The sequence below is a fragment of the Neovison vison genome, chromosome 4, assembly GCF_020171115.1.
Source record: "Neovison vison isolate M4711 chromosome 4, ASM_NN_V1, whole genome shotgun sequence".
Lineage (NCBI taxonomy): Eukaryota > Metazoa > Chordata > Mammalia > Carnivora > Mustelidae > Neogale > Neogale vison.
In genome coordinates, this window is record NC_058094.1 from 180,457,937 (window position 1) to 180,474,775 (window position 16,839).

At 34.1% G+C, this 16,839-nt stretch overlaps 1 protein-coding gene across 3 annotated transcripts in view; it reads left to right on the plus strand.

Moving 5' to 3' along the window:
• Nucleotides 1–16,839, plus strand: part of PALS2 (protein associated with LIN7 2, MAGUK p55 family member) — a 112,470-nt gene that overhangs the window by 66,322 nt on the left and 29,309 nt on the right. For 2 of the 3 annotated variants that reach the window (XM_044246236.1, XM_044246234.1), the window contains exon 6: nucleotides 15,697–15,738. The exons of the other annotated variant lie outside the window; for it this stretch is intronic. In XM_044246236.1, the coding sequence (XP_044102171.1) occupies nucleotides 15,697–15,738 (42 nt within the window). The remainder of the gene's footprint in view (nucleotides 1–15,696; nucleotides 15,739–16,839) is intronic. 3 annotated transcript variants of the gene reach the window in all.

A 16,839-nucleotide genomic window follows, 5' to 3' on the forward strand; every position in this document is an offset into this window, starting at 1 on the left:
TTTGCTAAAGAAAATAGGAAAAAACTATGATTTAAGTGTTCTGAATTGCCCTATTTTTTCATGGGTGAATTTTTGAATTTTTAAAACAATTAGCACTGTCTTATTAGGAAGGAATAACAAAATGTCTTTGTGAATACTATGAACCTTCGCATTACAGTAACCTACAGCTGGCATCTGAAAAATCATAAAGCCTTTTAGTCCTTAACCTAGCAGACACTTTTGGCACCTGTTATGTTCCAGGTATCATATTAGGCCCTGTGAGAGGATAAGAATATAGCTCTGAATACCTCTTATTTAGTGTTCATGTGATGGGCTGGATGGGGAATGAGGTCAGAAAGGGAGGATAGGTATATAGATTGAGAAAAATCTTGAATACCTGGATTGTACACATTTGGTCTGATTTTTGTAACTAATTTTTAGGTAAAGTAGATTATTGAACAGGGTAATGTTCTAATGACAGCAATTATCTAGTTTGATCATGTTGAATGAATTTCCAAAAGGAGAGAAGTGATATCCTTTAACCAGGAAGCAGAATTTTGGAGGTGTGAGGTGATTTCTGAGAGACAACTCTAAAAGAAGGTTAACACTGTTTGGATTCAAATGCTACCACTTACTAGCTTAGCCTCTCTGTGCTTCATTGTCTCATGTATATAGTTAAGGATAATATTTTTTTTCTCAGAAGGTGTTACAAGAATTAAATGGCTTAATTCACATAAAGCTCTCTTAGCACTCAAAAAGTAGCTGCTACTGTTGTGATGGTGGTGATGAGGTAGTATTTCTTTCTTTACAATAGAATTGTAGACAGGAGAGAACAGGGGGAAAGTAGGAATTGTACAATAGAATTGTACAATAGAAATTGTACAATTGAATTGTAAAGAAAGAAATGTAATAAAGTAATTGCAGAGAAGGATTTGGCAATGATGGTGGGAGTGTTGGAACTGAGGAGAGGGTTTAAAAGACCTATATAATGTAGAAATGGGAGAAAGGAATGTTTTAGATTGATGCCTTTAACTCAACTTCGTTTCACAAATTTATCATTTCATGGGTAAGTGAAATTGTAAGTTTCTACATAAGATACTGCCGGTGATCTTTCAGTATGAGAACTTAAAAGTCTAGTTTTTATATTTCTATACAATTCTTTGAAATAACATATGTTGAATACCTCTTTTACATTATTCTTTGAAGGATAGGAAAAAATATATACATTTCTTTTAAGTTTTTATTTTAATCACCTGGTGCTCAACATGATAAGTGTACACCTTAATCCCCATCACCTGTTTCACTCATCTCCCTACCCGTCTCCCCTCTGGTAATAACCATCAATTTGTTCTCTATATTTGAGTCTGTTTCTTGGTTTCTCTCTCTTTTTCCCTTTGCTTGTTTGTTTTGTTTCTTAAATTCCATATATGAGTGAAATCATGTGGCATTTGTCTTACTCTGACTGACTTATTTCACTTAGCATTATACTCTCTAACTCCATCCATGCCATTGCAAATGGCAAGATTTCTTTCTTTTTTGTGGCTGAATAATATTTCACTATATATTTGTATATATGTGTGTATGTTTTTAATATTTATATGTGTGGATATATATCCACACACATACATACCACATCTTCTTTATCCATTCATCAATCAGTGGACACTTGGGCTGCTTCCGTATCTTGGCGATTGTGAATAATCCCGCTGTAAACATAGAGGTGCCTATATTCTTTGCATTGATGTTTTTGTATTCTTTGGGTAAATATCCAGTAGTGTAATTGCTGTATCATAGAGTAGTTCTATTTTTAACTTTTTGAGAAACCGCCATACTGCTTTCCACAGTGGATACACCAGTTTGTGTTCCTACCAACGGTGCAGGAGGATTCCTTTTTTTGCCACATCCTCATCAACACTTGTTACTTGTGTTTTTGATTTTAGCTGTTCTGACAGATGTGCTATTTCATTATAGTTTTGATTTGCATTTCCCTGATGATGAATGATATAGAGGATTTTTTCATGTGTCTTCTGCTGATCTCTGTGTTTTCTTTGGAGAAACGCCTGTTCATTTTTTTAAATTGGATTATTTGGTTTTGGGGTGCCGAGTTTTGTAAGTTCTTTATGTAGTTTGAATACTAACCCTTTATTGGATATGCTATTTGCAGAATATCTTCTCCCATTCCGTAGGTTGCCTTTTAGTTGTGTTGATGGTTTCCTTTGCTGTGCAGAAGCTTTTTATTTTGATGGAGTCCCAATAGTTCGCTTTTGTTTTCCTTGGCTTAGGGAACCTATCTAGAAAAAAGTTGTTATGACCAGTGTCATGTGCTCTTTTCTAGGATGTTTATGGTTTCCTGTCTCACATTTAGGTCTTTAATCCATTTTAAGTTTATTTTTTGTGTACGGTATAAGAAAGTGGTCCAGTTTTCCCAACATCATTTGTTGAAGAGACTGTCTTTTTCCTGTTGGATAGTCTTCCTGGTTTGTTAAAGATTAATTAACCACATAATTGTGGATTTCTTTCAGGATTTTCTATTCTGTCCTATTTATCTCTGCATCTGTTTTTGTGCCAGTACCATACTGCTTTGATTACTACACCTGTGTAATATATCATGAAGTCTGGAATTGTGATACATTCAGCTTTGCTTTCCTCTTTCAAGATAAATTTGCCTATTCAGGGTCTTTTATGGTTCCATAAAAATTTTTGGATTGATTGTTTTAGCTCTGTGAAAAGTACTGGTGGTATTTTGATAGGGATCACTTTAAATGTGTAGATTGCTTTGGGTAGTATCGATATTTTGACAATGTTTGTTCTTCCAAGATGAGATAGGGAGGGAGACAAACCGCAAGAGACTCTTAATGTCACAAAACAAACTGAGGGTGGTGGCGGGGAGGGAGGTAGGGAGAGGGTGGTGGGGTGATGGACATTGGGGAGGGTATGTGATATGGTGAGTGCTGTGAAGTGTGTAAACCTGGCGATTCACAGACCTGTATCCCAGGGGCTAATAATACATTATATGTTTATAAAAAAAAAATAATAACAATGTTTGTTCTTCCAATTCATGAGCATGGAATGTCCTTCTATTTCTTTATATCATCCTTAATTTCTTTCATCATTGTTTTATGGTTTTCAGAATTCTCTGGCTTGGTTTATTCCTAGGTATCTTATTAATTTTGGTGCAGTTGTACATGGAATTGTTCTCTTAATTTCTCTTTCTGTTGCTTCATTATTGGTGTGTAGAACTGCAACAGATTTATGTAGGTTGATTTTGTATCCTGTGACTCTTCTGAATTTGTTAATCAGTTCCTGTAGGTTTTTGTTGGAGTCTTTTGGGTTTTCTTTATGTAGTATCATGTCATCTGCAAAGAGTGAAAGTTTGACTTCTTCCTTGGTGATTTAACACCTTTTATTTCTTTTTGTTGTCCGATTGCTATGGGTAGGTTTTCCAGTACTATGTTGAATAAAGGTGCTGAGTTTTGTTCCTGACCCTAGGGGAAATCCTTGTTTTGATCCTTGTTTTGTTCCTGACCCTAGGGGAAAGGCTCTCAGTTTGTCTCCAATGAAAATTATATTAGCTGTGGTTTTTCATTAATGGCCTTTATTTTGTTGAGGTATGTTCCTTCCAAACATGTTTTGTTGAGGATTTTTATCATGAACTGATGTTATACTTGGTTCAATGTTTTTTTCAGTGTCTGTTGAAATGATCATGTGGTTCTTATCCTTTCTTATTGATACAATGTGTCATGTTGACTGATTTGTGAATATTGAACTACTTTTGCAGTCAGTGTCTTTTGAAATGATCATGTGGTTCTTATCCTTTCTTATTGATACGATGTGTCATGTTGACTGATTTGTGAATGTTGAACTACATTTGCAGCCCAGGAATAAATCTCACTTGGTCGTGGTGTATAATTTTACTAATGTATTGTTGGGTTTGATTTGCTGGTATTTTGATGGAATATTTGCATTTATGTTCATCAGAGATCTTTTCTCTTTTTTTGTGATGTCTAATTTTGGTGTTAGGGAAATGCTGGCATTATAGAATGAATTTGGAAGTTTTCCTTCCTTTTCACTTTTTTGGAATAGTTTGAGAAGAATAGATACTAACTCTTTTTTCAGAGTTTGGCAGAATTTGCTTGTGAAACCATCTGGTCTTGGACTTTTGTTTGTTGGGAGTTTTTTAATTATTGATTCAGTTTTGTTGCGGTTTATTCTTGCTTCAGTTTTGGTCAGTTGTATGTTTCTAGGAATTTATCCACTTCTGAGTTGTTCAGTTTGTCAGCGTGTAATTTTTCTTAATATTCTCTTATAATTATATTTTTGTGGGGTTTATTGTTATTTCTTCTCTCTCATTTTGATTTTATTTGGTTTCTTTCTCGCTAAGTCTGGCTGGGGGTTTATCAGTTTTATTGACTTTTGTTTTGCTTTGTTTTGTTTTGTTTTGTTTTGTTTTTAAGAGCTAGCTCCTGCATTGATCTAGTGATTAGTTTCTCTGTCATTTATTTTTGCTCTAATCCTTATTATTTTCTTCCTTTTTCTGGTTTTAGGTTTTGTTTGTTGTTCTTTTTCTAGTTCCTTTAGCTGTAAGGATTTGAGGGTTTTTTTCTTGAGGTAGGCCTATATTGCTCTAAACTTACCTCTTATAAATGCTTTTGCTGCGTCCTAAAGGTTTTGTACATTATAATTTCATTTTTATTTGTTTCCATGTATTTTTAAATTTCTTTGATTTCCTGGTTGATCTATTCATTGTATCACATTATTTAACCTCTGTGTATTTATAGTCTTTCCAGGTTTTTTCTTGTGGTTGACTTCTGGTTTTATAATGGTATAGTCAGAAAATGGTAGACTTTGATTTTTTTGAATTTGTTGAGGCTTGTTTTGTGGTCTAATATGTGATTGGTTCTGGTGAATATTCCCTGTACACTTGAATAGAATGTGTATTGTGGTATTTTAGGAATTTTAGAAAATTTAGGAATTTTCTGAATATATCTGTTAAATCCATCTGGTCCATTGTGTCTCAAAGCCATTGTTTCTTGTTGAGTTTCTGTTTTTAGATGAGCCTTCCATTGATGTAAGTGGGGTGTTAAAGGCCCCTACTATTATTGTACTATTATCAATTACTTCCTTTATGTTTGTTATTAACTTTTTTATGTATTTGGGTCCTCCCATGTTGGGTGCATAAATACTTAAAATTGTTTTATCTTTATGTTGAATTTTCTCTCTTGTATTACTACCTTGTGCCCTTCTTTGTCTCTTGTTATAGTTTTTGTTTGAAAGTCTTTTGTCCAACATAAATATTGCTACTGTGACTTTCTTCTGACATCCATTTGCATGATAATTGTTTCTCTAGCCCCTCAGTTTCAATTGGCAGGTGTTTTATGTCTAAAATAACTCTTATAGGCAACATTTAGATGGGTTTTGGTTTTTTATCCATTCTGTCACCATATATCTTTTGATTGGAGTATTTAGGCCTTTTACATGTTAAGTAGTTCATTGATAGATATTATTTATTGCCATTTTATGGTTGTTTCTGAACATTTTCTCGATCCGTTCTTGTCTTTCTGTCTTTCATGGTTTGCTGGTTGTCTTGATATATTTGGATTTCTTTCTCTTTATTCTTTGTATATTTAGTAGTGGTTTTTGATTTGTGGTTACTGTTAGGTTTGTATAGAATATCTGCATATAGCAGTCTATAGTAAATTCATAATTGTTTATGTTTGAATCCATTCTTTACTTTTCTCCTACCCATGTTTTAGGTATATAGTGTCATAATTTGCATCTTTTTATTTTGTGAGTTCATTGACTGGTTTTTCACAGAAATATTCATTTTTATTGCTTTTGTGTTTTCTACCTTCATACTGTCATTTTTGGTCTTTCCACTCAAAAAATTCCCTTTAATTTTTCTTGCAGAGTAGGTTTGGTGGTCACGAACTCCTTTAGTTTTTGTTTGTCTGGGAAAATATATCTCTCCTTTTATTCTGAATTATAGCCTTGCTGCAGGTTTTTCCCATTCAGCACTTTGAATATATCATGACACTCCTTTCTGGCTTGGAAGGTTTCTGCTGAAAAATTTGCTGATAGCCTTGTGGGGTTTCCTTCATATGTAACTATCTTCTTTGGTCCCATTACTCTTTATATTTTTTCTTTATCACTTTATTTTTCCATTTTAATTACAGTGTGTCTTCTTGTGGATCTGCTTTGGTTGATTTTGTTGGAGTTCTCTGTGCCTTCTAGATCTGGATATCTGTTTCCTTTCCTGGACTAGAGAAGTTTTCAGCTATTATTTCTCCTGATAAATTCTCTGCCCCTTTTTCTCTCTCTCCTTCTTCTGGGATTCCTATAATATGAATATTATTACACTGATGGAGTCACTGAGTTCCCTAAGTCTATTCTCATTTTGCATAATTCTTTTCTCTTTTTGTTCAGCATAATTACTTTCCATGACTCTGTCTTTAGGTCATTATTTCATTCCTTTTTTTCTTCCGCCTGCTTTTCATTCCATCAGGCATGTTTTTTACTTTGTTTATTGAGTCCTTTATCTCTATCTCTTATCTTTTTTTGAAAATTTTATTCATTTATTTGACAGAGAGAGAGAAACCACAAGGAGGCAGAGAGGCAGGCAGAGAGGGAGGGAGAAGCAGGCTCCCTGCCAAGCAGAGAGCCCGATGCGGAGCTTGATCCCAGGACCCTGAGACCATTACCTGAGCCAAAGGCAGAGGCTTAACCCACTGAGCCACCCAGGCGCCCCTACTCTGTCTCTATCTTAATGATCTCACTGATGTCCTCCACTCTCTCCTCAAGTCCATTGAGTATCCTTGTGATCATTGCTTAAAATTCTTTATCAAGCACATTACTTAAATCTGTTTCACTTAGCTCTCCTGCTATGGCTTTGTCTTGTTCTTTCATTTGATACGGATTCCTCTGTCTTCTCATTTTGTGCCTGTTTCTCCATGTTAGGAAAGTTAACTACATCTCTTATTCTTTGAGGGTAATGCCTTTATAAAGAAGAGGGCCTGTAGAATCCTGCAGTGCAGTGTCCCCTGTTCCCCAGCTCCAAGAAAAGAATCATGAAAGAAAAGGTATTCGAAATTAGACATTTCACATCACTGTTACCTCTAAGACCTCCTGTATTTCTCAAGTGGCACATTTTCATTTGGACTTGAATAGATTGGAAAAGTAGAACTTAAGATTTTTTTTTTAATTATGTGTTAGCTGTGATAATTAGGAAGATTTTTCCCCCCTGTGGTGTAAACCAGAATTCATACCAGTTTACCAAGGCTATCATGAACTTTTACAGGCAAGGTATTTTCATAATACTGATATGTTACATGTTAGCACTTTGGCTCAAATTCCTTTCTAGATTCTGCACCCAGTGAACTGGTCTGAATAGCATAAGATGCTAGGATCTTTAGCCCTCTCAGGCTTAAATTTATTCTCATTCCATGCCTTCTCAAATTCTTTAATTTAGCCTTTAGAACTGGGAGAAAAGATTTAAATGGGTTAGGAGAGGTCATCTAAGCCTGAGGCAGTTCTTAGGCCTATCTATCATAAAAAAGAAAAGATTATAACATGAAGACTTCAAAGGTGAGTCAAAACATGTCTAAATTGGGTTATTTTTTAATGTGAGGAAATTATTACTGATTACTTTGGAATAACAGGCCTAAACAATGCCTGTCCTGGACAAACTATGGTCATTTTCCTAGGAGAAGCTGTGGGGAGGCAAGGGCATTTAACCTCTTCAGCTTTTTCACTGGAAGCTCTATCATATAGTCCTAGTGTGCCTATCTTAACTCCCTCTGGACTGGTCGGAGAGCAGAAGGGAGCCAGGAGCTCTCCCTGCCAGGTGGTGGTTCTCAAAACATGATCAGTAGATATTTTTATTGGAATAATTTGAAGTGCTTATTAAAAATCAAAATTTTTCATGAGATCTAAGAATCTATCATTTTAAATTAGAGACCAATGTAAATTAGAAGTTGTAGCTAATTCTGAGGTTTTTCAACTTACATAATGGTTTAGTTTCCAAAGGCTGTTCATAATTCCATTTGTTCATTAAGGTCAAACTTCTCATCTTTAAGGCCACCATGATGTAGATACCAAAAATATTTTAAGAAAAGAAATTACAGTTCCATATGCATTTGAACATTCTTAACAAAATAATAGCAAGTGAAATTTAATGATACATAAAAGGAATAACAGAACATGTTCAAGTTGAATTTTTCCCATGGGTGCTAGGGTGGTTTCATATTGGAAATAAGTGTGAAACCAAACTCATTAACAGATTTAAAAAGAGAAACCTCAGTAAAGAATTTGATGAAATTCAATCCATAGTTATGATTTTTAAAAAGATTAATAAATCAAGAACAGAGGGAGACTCCTTATGCTTATGTAAAAACAAAAACAAAAACCAAAGACAACATTATCCTGAATAGTTGAATATTAGAATTATTCTCTTTAACATCAGGAACTGGACCCTCAGGTAGTCTGCCTAAGACTTAAGTACAACCCCACTCCCCTAGAAAGCCTCATTTCCATTCCAACAAGATCAAAACACCTACCATAAACTAAGAGAAACTTGCCAAACTTCAGGCGTAATGGTGCATTGGTTAAAAAAAAAAAAAAACTGCCCTGAGAATGGTACATAGAGTAACAGATGATACAACAAATATCTGTTATAGTAAGTGATAAAAATTTTCAGTTCTCCTTAAAGAAACTAAGAATAAGCAGTATCTCTGACATTAAAGAGGTAAGTGTATTTGCAAACTAGGGAATGGTTATCTACTTACTTTAACAATCCTAATGCTCAGATGTCTCTGGCAGCAAACACTTTTACCATTACCAGCCATGCTGGGACAGTCTCTGACAGAAATGCCACCTGGCTTCTTAGACCAACTTGGTACTGAGAAGCTTAAGGACACTGGCAGAAGCTGAATGGAAAAGCACCACTTGCTCCTGGGAAGAAGGGTGATCTTGTTCAGGGTTTTGATGAGGCCTCTAATAATTAGGCAAATAATTGACTAGATTTATTTTTTAAATAATAAAACTTCAATAATTTTGACTGCTTAAAAAAATTTTGTTTATGGCAAATATATAGAATGATGAAATATAGAAACCTATAATTTAAATTCTGAGGACCTTGGACTCTGCTGCTTTTTAATTATTGCCTATACACAATTATTTGTTTGTAGTTAGTTAAGCCAAAGAAGCCACAATATAAAGTTTAAAAGAAGAGTTAATAAAGTCCTTGCCTAGTTAAAAAAAGTAAGAACTAGAGAAGGATGTTCAGTAACACTATTGCAATTTAGTATCTTACTGAAGGTTTCATAAGCACAAAAAGACAAATTATTGAAGCAAAAAGTTCGGAAAGGAGAAAATAAAATTTACTATTTTCAAATAATATTTTTAGCATAGAATGTACCCAGAACTATAATAGAAATGAGTTTAGCAAGATATTTGAAACTAAGATTAATATACAGAAGTCAGTTGCATTTCTGTATGTCATCAGCAAACATCAAGATATATAAGCAAGACAAACATCATTTACAGTAGAGTCAGAGAATGTCACATTTATGTTTAGAAATAAATCTAACAAAAAGATTCAAGTCCTCTACAAACACACACACACACACACACACACTTATACACACTCTGATGAAGAGCCTAATGGATACGTCATGTTCATGGAGAAGACAATATTGTGGTGTCCCGTTTTCCTCAAATTGACTTTTAGATTCAACAAAATTCCAGTAAGATTTTTCATAGTATTTGATAGGATGAATATCTCACAGTAATGAAAAACAGAAAAATAGTAATGGGGCATTCCTAATTTGTAGGAATTAAGATACCATCATGGAATTGGCATAAGAGCAGATAGAATGATTAAAGGAATAGAGAGTTCAGAAAGAGAGCTAACACATGTACTGTTTTGATAAGATGACATATCTTTCATGGAGAAGAGGAGAGACTATTCAATGAAACTGGTTATTAATGGGGATAACATGAAGTTGTGTTTCTGTTTCTCTTCACATATACAAATCCAGTTAACAAATGAAGAGATATTAAAAATGACTGTGGGTTACCATTTATAACATTCAATTGGCAAAAAGTATACATGTGACTTTAAGGTATAGCCACATGGGGTGGTGGGCGGAGTTTAGCATTTTCAGAGTTGAGTGTTCACGTATACTGGAGTCATTTCCTAGAGCAGTTTATAGGTATGTACAGCTAGAAATATGTTAACAAGCATGTAAATCCCAAAAGATTGTATGCTAAGATGTGATATAATTTTTTACGTTTAAAAGATCTAAATGCATACTTTTAAAGAATGCGTTATAACTGCACAGTGAAACTATACTAAAGGATACCAAAGAGTTAATGAATACAATGTTCAGGGTAAGGGTTACCTTAGCTGGGGAAGTCAGGGTGATGGAATGGAATGAAAGCAGGAGGACCACTTAAGGTTCTAGCCTCTGTTTGGGGTACAAATTTATGGCTGTTTATCACATTTTTAAAAGGAATAAAATAAAAATAGGCTTTGCATGAACCAGTGACTTAGTGTGATATAAATTAAGAATTATTAGTAGTAGTATAATTCTGAATAGTTTAATAGTTTTTTAAAATAAACTCTTTGACAGAAACTTAAATTTGTGGGTCACAGATGGATGTTTACCAAATAGGAGTATGAATTGCCCCTCAAAGCTTTTTTAAACAAATATATTCTCGACTCCCTGCTGATTGAAAATGTGTGTGTGACTGCATTTAATTGAGTAGGCTGAGTTCATATACTTTGAAAATCTTTAGAAAAATAACATCCTTCCTTAATCATCTCTGCTATTGTCACAGTGAACTTCATAGCAACTATGATCACTGCATTCACCACGTTGTCACTTGCTCCAATTGCAAGTTTGAATAGACCTGAAAATATGTGTTGAGACTGAGGGTGCATAAAGAACACTTGCACTATGTTCAGACAACATATTTCCAAATTTTGAACCTTCTGATTTAACATAAAGGTTATGGTAGGGCTATTTCTAAAGCCATTACTAATTATTATCCTTTAATAGGCCCAGCATAGTCCTGTGTAATATCTTTTTTTTCAGTACTTCTAAAAAAATTTTTTTTAAGATTTTATTTATTTGTCAGAGAGAGGGAGAGCGAGCAAGCACAGGCAGACAGAATGGCAGGCAGAGACAGAGGGAGAAGCAGGCTCCCTGCCGAGCAAGGAGCCCGATGTGGGACTCGATCCCAGGACGCTGGGATCATGACCTGAGCCGAAGGCAGCTGCCCAACCAACTGAGCCACCCAGGCGTCCCAGTACTTGTAAAATTTTTATATTTACTTTTAAAAAATACTCTTGAGAAAAAGCTTATATAAATAGCATATATTTAAAGTGTACAATTTGATAAATGTAGATATATGTACCTGTGAAACTAACAACATAATCAAGACAACATATATATCTAGCACCTCCAGAATTTTCTTTGTATCCATTTATAATTCTTCCTTCCTTCTCTCTCCCCCTGCCTGCCCTGCATTCCAGGCAAGCACTGCTCTGCTTTCTGTCACTATAGTTTAGTTTACATTTTCCTTATTTTTATATAAATGGAAGCATACAACATGAATCACCTTTGCTGTTTTTTTTGTTTTGTTTTGTTTTGTTTTAATCTGTCTTCTTTCAGCATAATTCTTTTGGGATTTATCCATCTTTTTATGTGTATCAGTAGTTGATTCCTTTGTGTTGATGAGTAGTATTTCATTGCTTGGCTATACCACAGTTTGTTTATCCATTAACTGGCTGATGAACATTTTTGTTATTTCCACTTTGGGGCTATTATAAATAAAGATGCTGTGGACATTTACATGTAAGTCCCTTGGGTGAATACCTAGGAACTGAAGGATTGGGTCATGGTAGGTATATGTTGAACTTTCAGAGAAGTGGCTGAACTATTTGCAGAAATGGTTTTACCAGTGTACTTTCACCCCAGCATTTTGAGAGTTTCAATTGCTGTACATCTTCACCAACATTTGGTATGTTCAGTCCTTACAATTTTAGATACTTATATAGGTGTGTAGTGATAACTCAATATGATATTAATAGGTGTGTAGTGATAACTCAATATGATATTAATTTCCCTGATGACTACTTGAATATCTTTTCTTGTGTTTATTTGTGTGTGTATGTGTGTGTGTGTTTAAGTCTGTTTTGGTGATTGTCTTAAAATCTTAATTTTTTATTAAGATTTTTCTTAATTTAGGTTTGAGAGTCCTTTACATATTTTGAATACAACTACTTTTTTTTTTTAAGATTTTATTTATTTATTTGACAGAGATCACAAGTAGGCAGAGAGAGAGAGGGAAGCAGGCTCGCTGCTGAGCAGAGAGCCCAATGTAGGACTCGATCCCAGGACCCTGGGATCATGGCCTGACCCGAAGGCAGAGGCTTTAACTCACTGAGCCACCCAGGCGCCCCTGAATACAACTACTTTGTCAGAATTATGATTTGTAAGGATTTCCTCACAATGAAAAGGCTTGTCTTTTCATTCTGTTAACTGTGTAATACAAAGAGCAGAAGTTCTTAATTTTGATGAAGTCCAATTTTTCCATGTTTATCTTTTACAGATCATGCTTGTATTGTTCTGTGTAAAATATTGTTGCATAACTCAAGTTCATAAAGATTTTCTCTGATATTTTTTCTGAAAGTTGTATAGTTTTGTGCTTTATTTCTAGCAATAGGATCCACTTAGTGTGTGAGTTTTTGTATAGGTTTAAGATATGGACAAATGGGGGTTGGCATATAGATAAACAATTTTCCAGCCCCATTTGTTGAAAAGACTATTTCTTTCATCAAATTTGGAAACATTTTGACTATTACCTCTTCAGATTATTTTTCTGTTCCCATTTCTTCTCTCCTTTGGTGACATCATTTCTGCATATATGAGGCTTCTTGAAATTGTCCCATTTCTCAGTGATTCTCTTCATTTAAATCCTAATACTTCCCTGTTTTTTATCTTAGTTTTTATTGCTGCTTATCTTCAAGTTTATTTTCTTCAATGTCTAATCTGTTTGTCACTTCTGGTGTACTTTTTCCATCTTACTTTGGTTTTCATCTCTGGAAATCTAAATTGAGTCTTCCTTTCTTTTTTTTTTTTTTATCTGCCATGTTTCTACCTAACATGCCTAGTCCTTCCTCTAGCTTCTTGAACCTAAGAATAAAATATGTAAAGTTAAAATAACTATTTTAATGTCCTTCTCTGCTAATTTGATTATGTTTATCATTTCTGGATTATTCTTAATTGATTTTTCTCCACACTGTAAATTATATTATTTTTGATTGGTTGTTAGACATGAATTTTACCTTGTTGAAAGCTGGATATTTTTGTTTCCTTAGAAAATTTTTAAACTTTGTTCTGGGATACTTCAGTTACTTGGGAACAGTTTGATCCTTTGAGATCTTGTTTTTTAAGCTTTTTTAGGTAGAGCCAGGGCAGGATTAAGTCTGGGGCATAATCCTTCCACCTACTCAGTGCCTCATGAATTATGAGATTTTTCCACTCACCTTGATGAGAAAAGAAATTATTCCTGATCCTGTATGACTTGCTGATATTGCTTCTTATCATGCAGGTTCTTTACCTAACTTTGAGTAGTTTTGTTATATCCATTCACTGATCAGTACTGTCCTGAAGACTGGAGGGAGTGTTCTGCAGTTCTTGAGTATGCAGCCCTTTCCTCACTGATTACTCTGTTCTGCACACTGCAGCCACCTTGATCTCCCAGGTCGCCCAGCTCATCTCCTCAACTTGGAGACCATACAGGCTCTACTGAGATTCTTCCTTTCTGAGTTGCAATCTGGGAACTTTCTCTGCGCAGTTAGCAGGGGCAACTGAATAGTTCATCTTGTTTGTTTCCATTTTTTAGGGATCACTGACTTCATTGCTTGATGTCTTAAAAAACGTTTTGTCAAATTTTCTCCAATATTTTAGTTGTTTCAGGTTGCAGAGTCCTTTATTGGTTCATCTTATTCAGAAGTATGAGTCATTTTATCTTATTTTTATTACCATGAGAATTTAATTTTTAAATAGGTGAATCATTCCAATGGTTCAAATTTCAAGAAATATAAATAGGTATTCAATTGAAATCTCTCTCATAATCCACTACAAGCCTAGTCCTCACTCCCCGTAAGAAACCATGCTATTTTTTATCTTTCTATTATTCATGTGCAAGTGAGTAAAAATTACATATTATTATTCCTGTTCTACCTCCTTTTCAATGAAAAGGTTACATATATATACACTACTTGGTTTTTTTCACTTAACCATGTATCTTTTGGATGTTTCCTTATTGGTACATAGACTACTTCTTGACACACATCACCACCTCCCCACCCTTTTTAATAGCTGCATAGTATTATATCATGTAGGGTTATCATCATTTATTTAACCAGTTCCCTATTATTAAACAATTAGGTTGCTTTCGATCTTCTGCTACTAGGACTAATTTAGTAGTTAATAGTTCTGTACGTAAGACATTTTGCATATGCCTGAGCAGCATTGCTGCTTACTACATTCCCAGAGGTGGATTATTAGGTGAGAAGATTTTTACATTTGTAATTTAATAGCTATTGTCAAATTGTTCTCCCAAGGGATTGAGCCAGATTCTCCACTAACCTGTTAGGAAAGTGCCTATTGGCATAGTGTCTTATCCATAGAATTTTACCAAATATTTGGATTTCTGCTAATCTGGCAGGAAGAAAATGTTGTTATAATATAGTTTTAATTCATATTTCTGTTCTGAGTGACATTGAACATTTCTTGTGTTTAAAAGCCATTTGTACTTCCCATTCTCTGTTCCATCTACTTTAGATTGTCAGTTATTCAGTTTTTCTTTTAGTGATAAGAATATGAGATTGAATATTTTAGTAGTATTTAATAACTTCTTAATAATGAATTGTTAACATCCATAGCCTATTAGTAAAACATTTTACAATATACTTAATAAAATAAAATATAATTATACTAAATTTGATCAGAACTCTAATGACTTTCACATCATTACAAAATCTTCAGATCAGAGGTTGGGTTAAATAGGGGTGCCTGGGTGGCTCAGTGGGTTAAAGGTTGGGTTAATTGATTTTTCAGACAGATTTTTAAAAGTCAGTAAAAACAGACTAATCTGAGTTTTTGAGCATGAGAATAATGTTCTAAAAGTAGTTTAATAAGTGAAATAATAAGAATCGTTCCCTCTAGAAATGTTTTTCCTTTGAGAGATATGTTTTGTTCCACAAATAATGACATTTCCAAAACAATTTGATAGGAGTAGGGGAATAATTACTTAAAATTTAGACTACCTCAAAAAATCTGGATTTATGGCTACAAAATGTATGTTGTCCCACAGATAAGAATGATAAACACATTCCGGGTTAGATGACAGGATGCTCTTATTATTCATTTGGTGCAGCTTTCTTGAGAAGTAAAGAGTATCCAAGTATTTTTTTAAAACTTTGCATACCCATCCTTTTTCTCTGCCTCATCACAAACATTTCAACCTTTTTGCTTCTATCATTTTTAATTTTCAGGTGTTATACCCTATGAATAATTAATGAGGGGAATAGTTACTTTACCAAATGAGTGAAGTAATAAAATGGGCCAGTAATTTGTTTATGTTTTGCTAATTTATTATCAATTTAAAAGTCTGGCTTTATTTATGCAATGAAAAATATATTTTTAGAGTTGCATCAGTATGGAGAGGCATCCAGCACACGTCCGTCAGGTATGATGTCATTCCAGGACATTCTTTGGTACTCCGCTTTTCCGTCTTATCAGCCAACTAAATTTACCTTGATTAAATAATAATTTGGGTTTTCTTTTTCCATTACCAAAACATTGAGCTGCATGCCATTTTCAAGTTAGCCAGTTGTCACATTTTAGCAATCTTAATATTGTTTGTATGCTTGCTTTTTAGATGTTTCTAAATTTTTATATTAAAAAAAAATTGGCTTACTGATTTTTTAAATAATATTTAGCCTTTCCAAAGTTATTGAAAATGTTCTGAATGCTTTCTGCCCAAATCATCTAATTGTAAATAACTAAAATTTTGTCACATGTTCCCAAATTAGTTACTTTTAAATTATTAAATTATTTTAATATGCATCCATCACATTATGTTTTACCACACTAATAATGTAATGTATCTGCTGTGTTACTTGAATATCTTCTTGGTTACATTTATAGAAGTATGATAACAGTGTTATTTTGACTAATTTTGTGCTTTTCTGCTTGTTAAAGTTCACCTGCTGATTAATGCCAAGTCAGTTCTTCAGTAGACAAAGTTTGTATTTTTATAAATATGCATGAAAAAGCTTTTTTTTTTTAAAGATTTTATTTATTTATTTGAGAGAGAGAGAGTGTGAGAGAGAGCATGAGCGAGAAGGTCAGAGAGCGAAGCAGACTCCCCATGGAGCTGGGAGCCTGATGTGGGACTCGATCCCGGGACTCCAGGATCACGCCCTGAGCCGAAGGCAGTCGTCCAACCAACTGCGCCACCCAGGCGTCCCATGAAAAAGCTTTTTAAAGAAAGTAATCTGAACTTGCCATCAAATACTGAAAATGCTTAACTTATTAGAATTTACATTGAAGTGAATAAGCAGAATATTCCAGTTATTGGATCCAGTTATTAGATCAGTTATTGGAGATAACTAATAGTGGTAACTTACTGGCATACTTTTATTAATAAAACATATTTAAAAGGAGTTTTTATAGTTTAGTGACTTTAAATTGAGAAATAGTTTCAAGGTCTTTTCAGTGTTGTTCTTATAGTTAATTTAATGTTAGTTATTTAGATCAAAGCAAGATGATTTCAGAAAAGTATTTT